The 16,409-nt window shown below is 29.4% G+C and overlaps 1 protein-coding gene across 1 annotated transcript in view; it reads left to right on the forward strand.

Annotated features, from left to right (window-relative positions):
* Positions 1-16,409, forward strand: part of LOC107453393 (glucose-6-phosphate exchanger SLC37A4) — a 38,287-nt gene that overhangs the window by 3,357 nt on the left and 18,521 nt on the right. Inside the window, exons 2-6 of the mRNA XM_016070214.5 lie at positions 5,194-5,426; positions 6,974-7,109; positions 8,838-8,945; positions 9,620-9,775; positions 11,617-11,717. Of these exons, the coding sequence (XP_015925700.3) occupies positions 5,194-5,426; positions 6,974-7,109; positions 8,838-8,945; positions 9,620-9,775; positions 11,617-11,717 (734 nt within the window). The remainder of the gene's footprint in view (positions 1-5,193; positions 5,427-6,973; positions 7,110-8,837; positions 8,946-9,619; positions 9,776-11,616; positions 11,718-16,409) is intronic.

The following is a 16,409-nucleotide window of genomic DNA, read 5'->3' on the forward strand; positions in this document are numbered from 1 at the left end:
TTTGTTTCTTTATTAGATTTTAAATTGAAGACTTATCGATTATTTGATTAAAATTGTTTTAATTATAGCAATTTTGTTGAATGCGTGGTAAAATGCTTCTGTTTACCTATAGTATTGAAAAAAAACTTAACTGTAATATTCACTTACTCAATATAGCTCTTACTCGCTTATTCAATTTATAATATATTTCCATTAAATTACTTTCCTATACTAAAAAATCTAATATCATTAATGTTTGGGAAATAAAATGAAATATTTTAAAAACGAATTTAAAATTTTACCTAGAGCAATATGTATTTATGGTAAAGCTATAGAAAATTTTGACAATTTAATTTTTCCTTATTTTTTTAAATTGTGTAGAAAAAAAGGGAAAGTTTTTATACTTTAATGATCTTTACTAAAATCTTTTGGAGTTGAGCTGTAACCTGTCTGAAATTCTAATCTGTTTTAATTCCAGACGAAAATGTGAGTGAATCTGAATTTTTTGTCGGACATATTTGTCAACATTATTTGTACATTATATTTTCTATATGAGTCATTTTTCAAAATGGTGCCAAGAGTTGGCGTGAAAACAGCTGTCAATTAAAATCTCCAGATCCAGGTGAGAATGTGACTAAATTTAAATGTTATGACGGGAAAACGTAGCGTAATCTACATTATTTCCACTTTAATAAATTCTACAAGAGTCACGCTTTGAAATGAGGGTTTAGGATTCAGTTTGGATTTAGCTTTTAGCTCTGTCTGAAAACTTCATCGAATTTTGAAGTTTATGAGTGCAATTTTAAAAAGTATATTCATAAATTTGCATCTTAAAAAAAAATCCTTTAAAGAATTTTTTTCACGAATAAATTTTTAAAAGTGTACAATACATATTGGAGTCGACTTGCAACTCGCTAGGAAATGGACTACAAGTTTTGGGTGCGAATGTGATTAGCTTTTTACGTTACGCGAGGTCTTAAGGTGTAAATTATACGAATTTTCATTGTAAAATCTAACGATTTTTAGACAGCAGTATTTTTATAACTTATTTTATTCTTAAAATAGGTGCTAAATCATTTAAGTCCTTTTGTAATTTTTCCAAGGGCCGTTACCGAAATTTTAGGTTTTATATGAAAATATAAATAAATTATAAAGATACGGAAAACAATTTAGAAATTTATCTTAAAAAATTTGACTGAAGAAAATTTTTGCTTTTGCCTGCTAATATTCTAAAAATGTCCTTTTTTTACCCCTTCATTTCACGCTCCCGTCAAAATGACGGGATGAAATTTTGCCTTCTATTTCTCATGCCCGTGATATTTCTGGGCTGGAGTGTTCAAATTAAAACTAGAGCATCAAAATGTTTAAAAATAATTCATTTATCATGCCCGGAAGCATGCTTGTTTCTAAATATATAGCAGTTTGCGGTACCAGATTATATGTAATGTGTTTAGCGATAGTTTGATTTTAAGCTATCGTAGATGTCTCATCGAATAATTATTTTTAATGGCAAGATTAAAAGGCAATAAATACAAACAACCATGTAGAGAAAAAAACATATAGAAAAAAAAAACATTGAGAAGAAAGAAGCAGTTATAGCTGTAGTCCATGAATGCAAAAGACTCCTGGCCTCCCAATAGTGGTCCACTAGTGAATGTTTCTTAAAACTCGACAAGGGATGAGATGATGACCTTCGAGGTCACCTTCCTGTGCGAGTATTTCGGGGGCAGTCAGGGCCAGTGGCACCCTCATTAAATAAAAATAATTAAAACCGTCTGTATGTACAATATATGCAGTCATTTTTAATTTCTGAGTTAAATCGAATTAATTAATTAATCGCTCACCAAATGCATTAACTCAATCAACCCAAAATTTCAAAATGATTACACGTATGGTACATACAATTAGTTTTATACAAATTTTCTTGAATAAAAAAATATACATTTTCGAAAACGTTTTCTTCAAAATTATGCAAACATTAAGGGGTTAAAATAGTGCATCTAATTAAATACTCAAATATTATTTACAATGCCGTGTTATATCAACTACATAAAAGCATCGTCAAAAACCATTTACATACTTGATAAACAAGTTGTATTTATGAATTATTATTATCATGCATAATTGAAATGACGCTATAATGCTGAAAAATGATTACGCTATAATTCTTGAATATTATTAGTAAAATTAACATGAAGCAATTCAGACGAAATTTATATCTTAGCAGAATTTCAGATGTCTTAATAATTGTTTTATGCATGAGTATTTTATCATTTTGATATTGTATTATATTTTCTTTGGATGCCTTCAAATTCTTTTAAGCTCTGAAAATATTTTTGTTTATTAATCATATAACAAAGCTTCATGATGAGATATTAAAATTTGTTTTGAAGCTTAACAATGAGTAGATATGTTTGTTAAGAATCTTTAGTAAATCTTATCAACTTATTCTTTTAAAAGAGATAAAATTTATCTTGGCATAATTTCTTAATACTATGAAAGAAAGATAAAACTGTGCTTTACTTTTTTTGATAGCTTTATTTTTTTATATGAGTTATTTAGATATTTAAAGTTTACAGAAAATTATAAGTTTTGAAATATTTTACATAATTGTAAGTTCACCTTAATTTTTTAAAAAAAATTAAGGTGTTGCATATTTACAATATATTATTATTAAAATTGAGTATTTTGTATATTATTTTGGTTAAATAAAATACAAACTAAAATATATTGCTCGTGATTTTGCTCATAGGTCTATTCAAAAATTAAAACCTAAACATTTTTCTTGTCATCTTGCCCATAGATCTTCTCAATTCAAACCTATATTGCTCGTGATATATTATATGGGTCATTCTCACGAAAACTGTCATTTTTCAGTTCATAAAATCCCAAAAAGTAAAGTGAATAAAAGGCTCTGAAAGTTTTTATATTAATAGAAATATGTAATGGCATTATAAAGAAAGTATATATCCTATAAATTATACTTAATATTTAAATTAATTAATTTTTAAATAATTAATTTATAATTAATTAATTTATAATTAATTAATTTATAATTAATTAATTTATAATAATTAATAATTAATTAATTAATTTAATAAATAAATTAATTAATTTAATAAATTAATTTATTAATTTTTTAATTTATTTTTCAAATTAATTAATAAGTAAATTAATTATTTTCACTATTTAAAAAGTGAGGGAATGACACTAATAGTGAGGGAATGATATTTTATTTTAATACATGTTTTTATCTAAGTTACATCTACCTAAAGTTTGAAAATGATAACATACTAAGTATATCTAATATTTATTATGATTTAGTCTTATATATTTAACAGTTTTTACAGGTTTGGAAAATAAAATTGGGTGGCACGATTGAACAAAAAAAAATTTAATAATATACTCATCTTGAATCATTCCCTCACTTCAGCGTCATTCCCTCACTTTATACACAAGTGAGGGAATGACGAATTCAATAAAATTTAAAAATAACAGTTAGGCCTAATTAATTTCTGAAGTCAATCACGTACAATTATATTCATACAAGAAAGCAACATACAATTATCCACTTTCTCGATGAAGTTGTATTTTATTTTACTCTAAAAAATGACATGAGGGAATGACAAATGTAAAAAATTTTACCTGGTTTGATTCATTCAAATTTATTCCACAGCAAAGCTTCTTTAAGTTGAAGATGGAAACATACTGCAATTTTGTTCTATGATGCCAGTTGTTAACTTCTGAAGTTTTTATTAAAATATTTTTATTCTAAGAAGATTGCAGGTGATAAGAACATTGTTGTGAGGGAATGACGCGAAACACTGGGGACGAAGTTTAAAATAGTGCTGTGTTAACATTTTTATCAGAAATTAAATATAAAATTGATTTTCTGAATTCTATATTTCAGTATTCTGAAATAAAAAACACGAATTTGTAAAATTTTATTTTTTATTTCAGAAACAATTTTTTCTTTTTTTAAATCAGCAGTGGGGACAAGTGAGGGAATGACATATTGGTATATTTTAATTACCTAAAATAAATAAAAAATAAAAATTGATAATTTTACTTTTATTCTTTTGTTAGCTTGCATTCCGAAGGACACTTTCCCTGAAATTTTTTTTTTCGTAAGCTGTAAAACAAACATAAAATATACTGGGGACATGAAAATGACTGTTTTTGTGAGAATGACCCATATATACAATATATATTGCTCATGATCTTGCACACAGGTCCATGCAATAATTCAAATATAAATATTCTTCTCGTTATCTTGCACATTGGTTTATACAATAATTCAAACCAAAATATTTTTGTTGCGATCTTGCATATAAATCTATACAATTCAAACCTAAATGTATTTCTGGTGATCTTGTACATAGGTCTATACAATTATGATTACTGAAGTAGATCGCCACTTTTTTGAATCAGGCGAAAAATATTACTTTGTTACGGAATTACGAATTTCGTAACTGATTAACACGTTCACGCCGGGTGTTGCGCCTGAAAGCGGGACGGAAAAGAGAAAATACTGCTAGATGAACTATTTCAATATTAGATAATATTCGAGAGGAGTTAATCTATTCTCAACAATAACAATTCACTGTAAGGAAATTTATCACGGCGAAGAAGCAGTTCAATTTAAAAATTGCATCCGTTAAAAACAATTGGCAGTTATGGATTTTTATTATTCCCGGAAAAAAACTGAAAAATGAAATTTATTTGTTACCAGTTTTTACTCCGGTGCGCCGCCCGATGAGACAATCTAGCGTGACCCACCGATGGGTCACCCCGGCGTGAACGTGTTAATTACTAAAAATATTATTATTAGTACTAGTAAGTGTTGTCCCCTTTTTTTGGGGGGGGGAGGAGGAAAAATTGAAAGGGCTTGGATAGTTCGAAAACATATAAGTGCTTGGTGTCGTTGTATGTATAAATCTTGCAAACTACCAAATCCCAAGTGTCATTAGATCCAAATTCAGTGATCAAGAGAGCTAATCTTCAGTTTTTTCAGAAGTAATTTTGTGGTTTTGCTGATTTGAACAAATGCATTACAGCATTTTGATGTTAAAACTTCTAGAAAAATAAGCGTTTTATACTTTTGAGAATACGCTGGTTACAATCACTACACGTAAAAGAGTGATATTTCTCCGAAATATTCAAGTCAATATTGAAATATTCATTGTGATGACTGAAATGTAATTTGTTTTATAGGTCTGATCTTAAGCTGTCAAAATGTAGCGATGTCTTTCAGCAAATTTACCTTCGGGATGCTGTCAGACAGATTGAATCCTCTGAAGATGTTTGCTGTTGGTCTGTTTTTGACTGGATCACTCACTCTGCTGTTTTCTACCTCATCTTCTGTCTTTGCCTTTTGTGCATTTTGGTTTCTGAATGGATTGGCTCAGGGATGTGGATGGCCTGCCTTATCCAAAATACTTCGACAAGTAAGAAATGGAATTTGCAAATTTTTTTTAAAAAAAAAGGTAAAAAAAAACTGAACTCTTAAGTAAAATGATTTAGTCATTTCATGCTCAATGAATTAGCTTATAGATTATTTCCCTTTTTACATCTTCCATTTTCAATGAAATTCTGTTCACTAGATGGTTGGTTTAGAAAAGAAAGTTTGTTGAAATAATTTCCAGAATAGGTGTTAATAAAAAAAATTAGTCGCTGTCCGGAAGGACAGCTAATTATAAAGTATTAGTAGTTCGTACACTTTTTCATTGGTCCGACATAACTACGTTAGATTTTTTGAAAAAAAAATTAATATAGTGAATTTAAATGAAAAATTGCACTATAGGGCAGTATACCTGCCAACTTTTAATCCTTTCCATTATCATTTTTCCCAGTGGTATTAAAATGGAATTAAAACTTCAATTTTAAGCAAACAAATACGTTGTATTTGAGAAACCTTAAGTTGACAACCATGATAGTAACGCATATTAATATATGTGCTTAATTTTTGTAATAATAGTGGTGATCAAAATCATTTAAAAATTAAGTTTATAAAAGAAAGAAAGTATATATTTACTACCACTTTAAATACAAAAATAGAATCTTCCGAAAAATCCGGAATCACTACCCGGTAGTGATTCCCAAAGTGTGGTACGCGTACCCCTTGGGGTACGGGAACAGTTTAGCGGGGGAACGCGTTCTTATGCGAAATATCTCGCAACAAACGAAAATTTCAAAAAAATTTGTTTAAAAACAAAGCTAGCCATGAAAATTTACGATTACGTATTTTTCTATTGGCTATTTTTTGCTGAGTTAACAGTTAATAATTAGTGGTGTCAACAGCCAGTTGTGATTTTTAACTTTCGTGCAATTTTTTTTATAGTAAAAAATTCACTCATTTTTTTATTAGTGGTACTCAGCGTTTCGAAAAATTTAGAAATGGTACACAAAAGTCATAAGTTTGGGAAACACTGCTATAGGGGAAGTGCTATATCATGATTATGAGGGAATATGTCAAGAAATTATGAGAGACAAATCTGTGTCAAAAAACAAAGGAAAAAACTTGAAACCGAAATCATGATGCTAAAGCAGCATACCATTCATTTATATCCGTTTGCTGGTCTGGATTATGACTATGATGACTTTATGATGATCCGAGTAAAAATTCAATTGTCCTGAGCCAACGGACTACCGTTAATTCCGAGCCCTACTTTTTAGTATTTTGATAATGGGTCGATGGGTCTACATCAAATGAATGCAACATCACTTGCACGTACAATGCAGCTCATACAGAACAGAACTTTCAGATATGAATGAGTTACAGCTTAATATATGGGCAAAAATACCATCCGGTGCCTAGGCAGATTTTTTTTTCTTTTCTACAAACTAAACATAGTATATATTAATAATAGTAATAAGCATAACATAGTACATAAACATAAACATTGTAATAAACATAGTAAATAGTAAATATTTTAAAGATGTAGAGGGAGTGATTCATTGTGTTTTGTAAAGCAGGTGCATTTTCTGTGAATAGAGAGCTGATCCAACAAATTTTGGGACATTATGGAGCTTATTATCTGCAAGCAACAACATTTCTGGATGCATATCGCCATACTTGACGGCATACTTAGTTATGAACTTTGGATCTACAGCTGGCATCTTTTCGGCAGGTATTTAGTTATTTTCCATTTTTATTAAAATTATAATGACTATGGCACTATGGGTTTTGAATATAATTATTGCTACATTTAATTTGTTATTGCCATGATAATTTTTTATCCTCCAAACCTGATTCATAATATTAAAATCTTTTATTATAAATATTTTAATGACCATTTATTCCATAAAATTAGTCACAACACAATTTGTCGAGTCCTTGATTACATTAAATCCATGAACCATCACTTGCAGACATAATGCAGCAAATACCGAGCAGAACATTCAGACATGAATGAGTCACAACGTACTTTGTAGAGTCCTTGACAGCAGTGAATGGAGGCAGCAGTACTTTTTTTTAATACATATAATGTACATTGCAGTGCACACAATGCAGCACTTTCAGACATCCTCCTACATTTCAGTGCAATTTTAGGAAAGCGCATTCTGTTCATAACTTACATACGTGAGTGTGCGGCTATGGTCAATACCTCCTAGAAAAGAAAAGGCCTTAGCACGGGTTATCATGAACAAGAAATGTGATCCTTTAGTAGTCCAAAAGTATTGACATCTTTCGTATTTTCCACCACTGCGCAACTTAGTAGCCCAAACGTTGTGACATCTTTCTTCTTTTTCATCGACTGCGCAGTTTATGTTCGTCACGTCGGACTACTAAATTGATCCCTGCTGAGGCCTTCGTTCTTCTAGGAGGTTTTGGTATGGTCCGTGAAAATTTCTAGTCCCTCTATCATTTTGTTCTTTTAGGGTGCTTGCTTTTTACAGTTTTTTTTCCTGTATTATTCTGTGCCCTTAGGTTCTTTATGTTCTTCAAGCAACCTCTAGTCTTAAGACCTCAATGCAGTTCAGTGGTTTTGTCTTTCAAATGATTTAGTATACATATTACGTAGCTTTTAAAATAGATGTGCGAGAGACAATTAAGGGGTGTGTGTAACAGTCATGCGCTGTTAGTTCAGAACATACGGACGCAAATATGCTGGTATCGAGAGTATAAGCTTTAAACCTCTCTATTATTCGAAGTTTCTATTTCTCTATTTTTCTGCTCTCGAATCACGGGACAGAATCCCCTTGCCCTCGGACTTACCATTAGAGGTTTTCGTGGTCTCCTCCATGTAAAGTAAATGTGTGTTAGTTCCATTAAAAAAGTCTTCCACGAAGATTCGTTTGTCATAATGCTTGATCCAGGAGTTACTTTGTCTTTTGGGCTTGGTCTGAAGTTACAAGTCTACGGATATGGTTACAAAATATATTGCAGGGATTTTTTCATGCGAAGTTATGCAAGCGTTTATTAATAAAAATTAAGTAATAATTACAATAGAATGTAACCTTAAAGCATTCTATTTGTGTTGAATTTTAAACGCAGGTTAGCAATATTAATTATCCGTTTATAGATCTTCGAACTGCCAACGAATTGACAGTTTACGAACATATTAACAATTTATTTAAAATTAATCATAAATAGGCTAGTGGCATTTTATTTTGATAACAAATTGTTAATTATGAAGAGAGTGCATATGGGTACAGTGAGTAAAGAACACCGAAACTGCTGTGAAGCTAGCTTTCTCAACTAAAATTATTACCGAGACGCGAAAGGAAATCATAATTTTCATGTGTTGTGCCCTTCTTATAAAATTAGATTTATACAGAACAATCCTATTTTTTTCTAAGTTTTGTTTTATTTTAGTTTCATTCTTCATTTATGCTTCATGTATTCTTTTTTTCAGGTGCGTATTCCGTAGCTTTGAGTATAGTTCTCATGTTTTTGATAAAGACGTCTTTTGATAGTGAGGCAAACGAAACGAATACTGCAGAAAAACCTCCCAAACAACAAAGTAAGAAAGCATTATTTTTTTTCAAAACACTGCAACTAATATTACATAAGGCATTAATTGTACGGATTTTTTAAGCAATTATCTGTGTCATGTTTATTTATAAAACGACCAGAAATTGAAAAACAGTAATAAATAAACTATCTTAAAAATAATGACACAATTAAATACCTAACTTACCATCTACATTTTTGCAGATAAAATTAAAATTTTCGTACGAAAGGAACTATAAGATTTTTGAATAAACGGAGGAAATACGTTCTAAGTAATAGTATATCTAAAATTTTTTTACAAATCTAAAAGTCCTATATATAGTATAAAATGCTCGAAAAATGCAGAATTAGCTGTTAGTTATGAAAATTATTTAATTGCAACAGTATATGAAATTTAGTTGGTCTAATAAATGAAATATTCTTACGTGACTTATACGTAAGATTGATCGATTAATAGAATGGTACACTATTTACACGTTATTTTTTCCAGTTTTTTATTGCAATTGTTTTTCCTTTATTTTAAAAGGTTTTTTTAATGATAGAAATTCTGTTTGTACTTTTATTTTATTTTCTATGTCAAGACTTGCATATCGATTATATTTATTATCTTGCACTGTATAATAATGTGATTTTTGTATAAAGGGATATAAAGGTTTAACTTTAATTATTACTGTTTCATTTTAGGCTCAAATGCTTCAGTATCAATGAAAACTTTATTGAAAGATCCTTTCTTATGGCTAGTTACCATAACTTTTATGATTGTATTTTGCACCAAGAGTACTTTAGTAGATTGGGGACAGTTGTATATGAAGCAAGAACGTGGCCTATCTCTTGCTCAAGGTAAAATCTTTACATTTAAGATCATTATTATTATTCTTAAAATTTCTTTTTTTAAATTAGCTGCATTTAAGTAAAATTATAGTATATAGATTCATTTTCTAATGAATATAGATTCATTTTCACATAGTTATGATTCAAAGTGGTATATTAAAGAAAAAAAAAAAGAAAAAAAAAACTGCCAAATGAGCATTTAAAGCAAAGAGCTCATTCCTCGAAAGCAGCAACACGTAATACGTGAATGTGAAATTATAAAAGTGGTTTGAAAAAAGGTAGTAGCCAACGAAAAAAAATGAGGAAAATAGAACAAGAAAAACCGCAGTAGCCGATGAGACGATGGTGTCCGAAAAGGGTAAATCATGGTAGAATATGTGAAATATAGGGAGTATGGAGCCCATACTATTAAGAAATGATAACAAGGGATTCGGTACACTTATGAATGAAACAAGACTGTCAACGCATCAAGATAAGCTGATGTGACTTCAGTGCCTCTCCAACCTTTCATTCTGCTTTGAAATGTATTTTGTACTGAATTATTTTTGACCAGTGTCATCTTCTTGGCTATTCCTGTTTTATTTTCTTCCAATCATTCTCTTTTTCCGTTTTCGCTGTCATGTGTTTTTTCTTTCAAAACCTTTTGTTTTGTTTTTTTCTTCGTTCATGCGTTGTTGGTCTTTGTTTGGAATGAGCATCTCGATTTGAGTCTGTGAAATGTGATGACTTTTTTTCCAATTTAATTTTGAAGTAAATGAAATTTCTATTAACAGATGCATCTTTCGTTTTCAATTTCTTTTGTTTATTCATTCCGGATTGAATAACTATTTGAGCAATTTGTCTCTTTAGAACACGTTTTATTTTCGTTTAAGAAAGAAAGTAAAGCTTAATAAATAATTTTGCGCAATGCAACATTAGTTGAAAACCGTAATTGGATACTTTCACACTTCAAGAAGAAGACCATGTATATACACATGTGACTTATGACGTCAGCAGCGGCTGATCGTTTATGAGTAAAATGGAGTATTAAAGTTGAGCTAAGTTTCTCCACATAAGTTAGAATGTTAATTAACTTAAAGTTAATTAAGTACAGTGCCGTATCACACATCGAATTTATTGATATATAATTCTTTCTAAGTATTGTAACGGTATTCTATTTTATTGTAACGGTGATGTATTTTTGTTTTGTGTACCTGGCAACCTCGATGCATAATTAGTCTGTTTATTTTCAAAATGGCTTATTGCCTGTCTTTGTGTTAAGAAGGAAATATATAGTGAAAGAATTGAAATCTTTGTGAAAGAATCCTTGTGTCAGAATGTAGAATGTATCATTTAAGAGAATTGCTGCTTGACGGGCTCGGCTTTCTCGAAATAGAATGGAACAAACAGTTGTTAAGATAAATAAATGACACGCTTCAACAACCAATCAAGATCCAGATATCCTCACTACGTCATATGCAGGTATCCCATTGGATACTTGCAAGTGACGTCATCGTAGAAAAAGCATAGTATTTGTCGATTCAGAAGATAATCAGGTTTGACACATGGGTGACGTCGCCTACAGGCATCTAATTAAATAACATTTCAATCACATAGTTAGGCATAACCACTGCGCCTTTTGCAAGTACCCAAATGTGTTAATCAATAAACAGAATGTAACCAGAAGGAAAACGTATAAACCGAATATTAATTTCTCTCCATATATTTTGTTTACTGATTAACGTAAGACTGTGAAGGAAGTAGTAAAATAACCCAAAGTTATTTTAAACAAAATAATTATTTTAACTAAAATAATTTTTTCAACGTGCTTCTTTAGTTTATGCAATTTATATGTTTTTATGCAAATTTAGGTAGTGCCTTTACTAGTACAGTAGAAGTTGGCGGATTTATCGGACGTTTGTTGGCTGGCTATCTCTCAGATATATTCGTCAGGCGATGCAATGCAAATAAAGTAAGTTTAATTTTAATCATACTATACAATACGAGGTGGATTTGGCGCTGTTTTGTAGGGCGATAAATTCTGCAATTTATAGTTGTAAATTTGGCGAGATTCGGTGAGTTTTCTTACTTTTAGGCCATTTTATAATCGTGCTGAGATTTTGTGGTTGCTTGCTCTTTTTAATGGTATGTTTATTAACTTGCATTTTCAAGTTTCGATGTTCTGTATTTTTGCCTACGTCAGTTCTTGGTGACATTCCAAAAAACGTCATTTTGGTATTTTGAAAAAACTAAATATTTGGAATTTTAAAATTATTGCATCGAATAATTTAATAAAAACAGGAAGAAAACTGTATATTTGATGAATGTTCATACAATTTAAATATTTTTTTAATTAGTTGTCACTTGTTAAGTATTATTTGTTTCTTTAAAACAGCGTTTATCTATCCCAATATAAGTTTATTTAATTTATTTCTTACTCTAGCGAGAAAATATTACAAAATTAAATAAATTAATTCGATCTACCAAAATACCTAGAAATAGTTAACGGAAATTTGTTAAAATGTTTCGAATGATTCAATTTTTTAGAGTAATAGAAGATTGCTTTTCTAAATTGATAATTACAGCTTTAAAAATAAAAAAATAAATAAAATAAATTAAAGAGTAAAATAAATAAATAAAATAAATAAATAAAGTAATAGATTTAAACTTTGGATTTTTTTGAGGCTGTACAGTAAATGTGGCAAGATAAAGATGGCTTAGTAAAATATTCGAAGATATACAGATTTTTAAAACTAAAATTCTTAATTGAAATATTTTGAAAGAATTTGAATTTCGTATTAATGTTACAAAGAAATTAATAGTTTGTCTTTGAGATAAAGAAGCTTTCCTAAGTTTTTATTACTTTTATTTTTAAAATTAAGAAGTAAATAGATGGCTGAAGTTAAACAACAACTTTACACAAATTTGTCTGATTTGTTCCAACTTTGTGGCTGAATTATTTTATATTTTATATCAGAAATACTTGAGATTTACATATGGAATCTTCTAACCTTGGCAACTAAATTTTAAATATTACGTGCTGCCATCTATGCTTATTTAGTAAAACTATTTAAATATAACAAAATTTTAAATTAATAAATTTTTTGAAAGCGTATTTATAAATTTTGATCTAAAGTAGGCTGATAAATAAAAATAATTAAACAGCACTGAAAGAAAAAGGCTGTATTGCATCGATGCATTGAATTTATTGATATTGTATTGATTATCAATAAAATTAACATCTCATGCAATTTAGAAAATTCAATGATTGATTAATATATGGTTATTAAAATGAATTATTAAAATTAGAAAGAAAAAAGAAAGGATATTATTAAGTGTTATAGCGAATTTCTAAATTCTAAATTGATTTTTATAGTAAATGTATAAGGAAAATATAAATAAGTGTATGACTATGTGGTGGTCTATTATTCAAATCTAACTTATTTTCAATTTTCGTTAAAAAGTTTAATGCTGCCATCTATGTTTGTTATTTAAAGCTATACAATTATCATTCTACTTAAGAACGAATTAATGTAAAGTATTTCCTTCCAAATAAACTCAGACATTATAATGCACTCAATGTAACAGTATAAAAAAGATGTTAAAAACTAAGTGGGAGACAAAAATAAAAGATAATAAAAAATAGGAAAAAGGAAAGGGATAAAAAACAAACAAACATAATTTACTTAATTTGGAATCCCATATTGACTTAAAGAAGGTGAATTCCATAAAAAGTATTTTTCTGTATTTAAATTTTTTATTAAAACAGTTTTCCTTCTTGGTTTAGAATGCAATATCATACTTATATTACCATTGTCATGACACAAAAAGAAAAAATTCTATCATTCTGAGTAGGGTAACAAGAATATGATTCAAGCAACCTTTTCTTCATGTTGAACAAGATGTGGAGTACAACCAGAAAGTGGAGGGGGAGGGGGGAAGTATATTGAGGGGTTGTAGTAGCAAATTATTTGCGCCGCACAACATCTGCACAATGGGGTGTTGACGACGGCCTGGAAAACATCCGTGAGGATGATCCGTAGACATGCCATCGCGATTTTGATCATCTGCAGAGAGGATGGCATCACCGCTTTAGTAACCCGATGACCTGCGCGAAGTAGAGTATTTTACAGTTTAAAGAGGATCGATACCGTGCACCCTCAGTACTATCACAGGCTGATCAAAGTGGTTACCCACCCGCGCACTGACTGCAGACAGTGATGCTTGACTTCGGTGATCTGCTGGGAGCAGTGTCTTAACGATCAGTTCACAGCAGAACAGTATAATAAGGGAAATATTCATTAAAATTTTTCACTATCTGTTCGTTTTTTGTTTTTTAGTTTATTCGTATTTTTTTCTAAAAAATCTTTTTGCATGTGAGCATCATACAATTCTCAAGCAATATAAATTTTTTTTCTTTTTTAGATAAAACAATTAAATTTATATAATTTTAGAAAAAATATACACTGTCAACGAAATTTAGATTTGGGAATGAAAATCATGCTTTTTTGAAATTCTTTAACACGAATATATAGAATAATAAAAAAAAAAAAAATGAATAAATAAAGAGAACATCAAGTTATTACATAAACAGATAGAACTAGAGTAGAATAATGGAAGATTTAAGAAAAAAAAAGTAGTAACAATTTTGCAAAATAATTTTTATCATCCTTAGTTTCACTCATGTTACTCTAAATTAAAATAAAAAAATAAATAAAACAAAAATTACTGCTGGATCCGTTTACATTTGAAAAAAGAATTTTTTTTTTTTTTTTTTTTTTTTTTTGGCTTCCTCTAGATTGAATATCTTTCAATCTAGTCTTCTATTTTCTTCTATTTTTTTAATACATCGGAGGTTAATTCAAAGTTTGTAAACATAGTTGGATTTAATTTCAAAGAATTCCCGCTCAGATTTTTTATTTATCTCAAGTAAACAAGATAACAAAATAAAATTACAAAACAAAATTACTTTAAATCCTTTTGATTTAAGATGGTATTATAAAGTATTTCAAGTTTTGTTTATATTTCTTGGAAAAGAATGAATGAATAGAAAGGTATATGTTTTTTTTAAAGGAATTTTAGGAGAATATTGAACAGTAACAAAAGAAAATTTTTTTCCCTGAGCACATGTGAACATTACTAAAATACTTCTATTAAAATAAGATAAATTAAATAAGCAAAAAAATAAACTTATTATCGAATAGAAGAGCAAGATAGTTAGCTCTTCAAAGCATTTTAAAAATCTTGTCCAATTTCAAAAGGCTTTCAATTTCGAAGTATTTTCCTTAAAACAAGTATTATTTTGTTAGGTTGTTGAAAAATTTTTGTTTATTAATAAAGCTTTTTAGAAATTATGAACATCTGGCTCTTGTTCATCAAACATCACATTTCATTTTAGGCGATCCTTATATGGAGTTGGCGTACGTGTTCATGATGTTTCCAAAAAGGAAATAACTTCAATAGTATTAAAACTTTTAGGAACATTTAATTAAGAAATTAAGTAGAGGAGTTAATTTCTGCCTAGCTAATTTGGAAACATATTTGTTCAGTTTTGTATGCGAGCAACGCCCTCTGTGTAAAAAAAACGAGAACTAGTGTGTGTATTACCAACCTCGAAAGAGGCAAGTGTGTGAATTCAATGTGCAAATAAAATTACAGTCCGCTGCGTTAATATGTGTTTTGTGTCTCATGTTAAGAGAAATAACATGGTCCTTACCCGAGCCTGAGTGGGTAAGCGATCTATGGACGAGAGAATTTTGTGAAAATTAAGCTGAAATTAGTGCAAAAGATTCAGTGAAAAGTGTACGTGTACGATCGAGAATCTAAACCGAAACTTAAGTGCGTCTAACAGCGATCTGAGAAGGTAGGTGAAAGTTAAATTTATATTTAAGTGAATTTAACTATAAACATGTCTTTGACTAAATTAAAAAAAGACGAATTAAGACTCGTCGCAGAAGAATTAAACTTAAATGTACCGGAGGGTGCAAAAATTGCCGATTTAAAAATTTTAATTGAAAACAGCGAAGTGTATAAAACAGATCAAGAGCTATTTAAATGCGCACTGGATTATGCTATAGAGGAAGTAAAAAATAAAAAGTCCGATAGTGAATCTAAATTAGAATTTGAGCGAATTAAATTAGCCGATAGTGAATCTAAATTAGAACTTGAGCGAATTAAATTAGCGCAATTAGAAAAACAATTAGCGCTAGCTAATGTTCAAAAAGAGTTACCGCATAATTCCGTAATCGCAAAAGAAAGTGTTTCTGAGCATCTGAATAATATTAATATCGAAACTTTATTAAAATCGGTAAAAACCTTAACTATACCTGTACCCTCACGAGTTGAATCTTATAATTTATTTTTTCAGTCGTTGGAAAAAGCATTCAAAACAAAAGAAGTTCCCGAGCAATTTAAATGTGAAATTCTTTTAAATATTTTAGGTGAGAGAGCTAACAATTTAATGGTTCACATTTCCGAAGAAGAGTTAACTAATTACGATAAACTCAAAGATTTAGTGCTAAAAGAATTTTCCCCTACACCACAAGAATGCTTTAATAAATTCCAAAGAGCACAAAAAATAAGTTCAGAGAATTATGTACAATTTGCGTCAAGGCTAAGTGCGACGTTTGAATATTATTGTCAATTACGTAATGTAAATGATTTT

Source organism: Parasteatoda tepidariorum, chromosome 6, assembly GCF_982258835.1.
Source record: "Parasteatoda tepidariorum strain Cologne lab strain chromosome 6, Ptep-v5.0, whole genome shotgun sequence".
Taxonomy (NCBI): domain Eukaryota; kingdom Metazoa; phylum Arthropoda; class Arachnida; order Araneae; family Theridiidae; genus Parasteatoda; species Parasteatoda tepidariorum.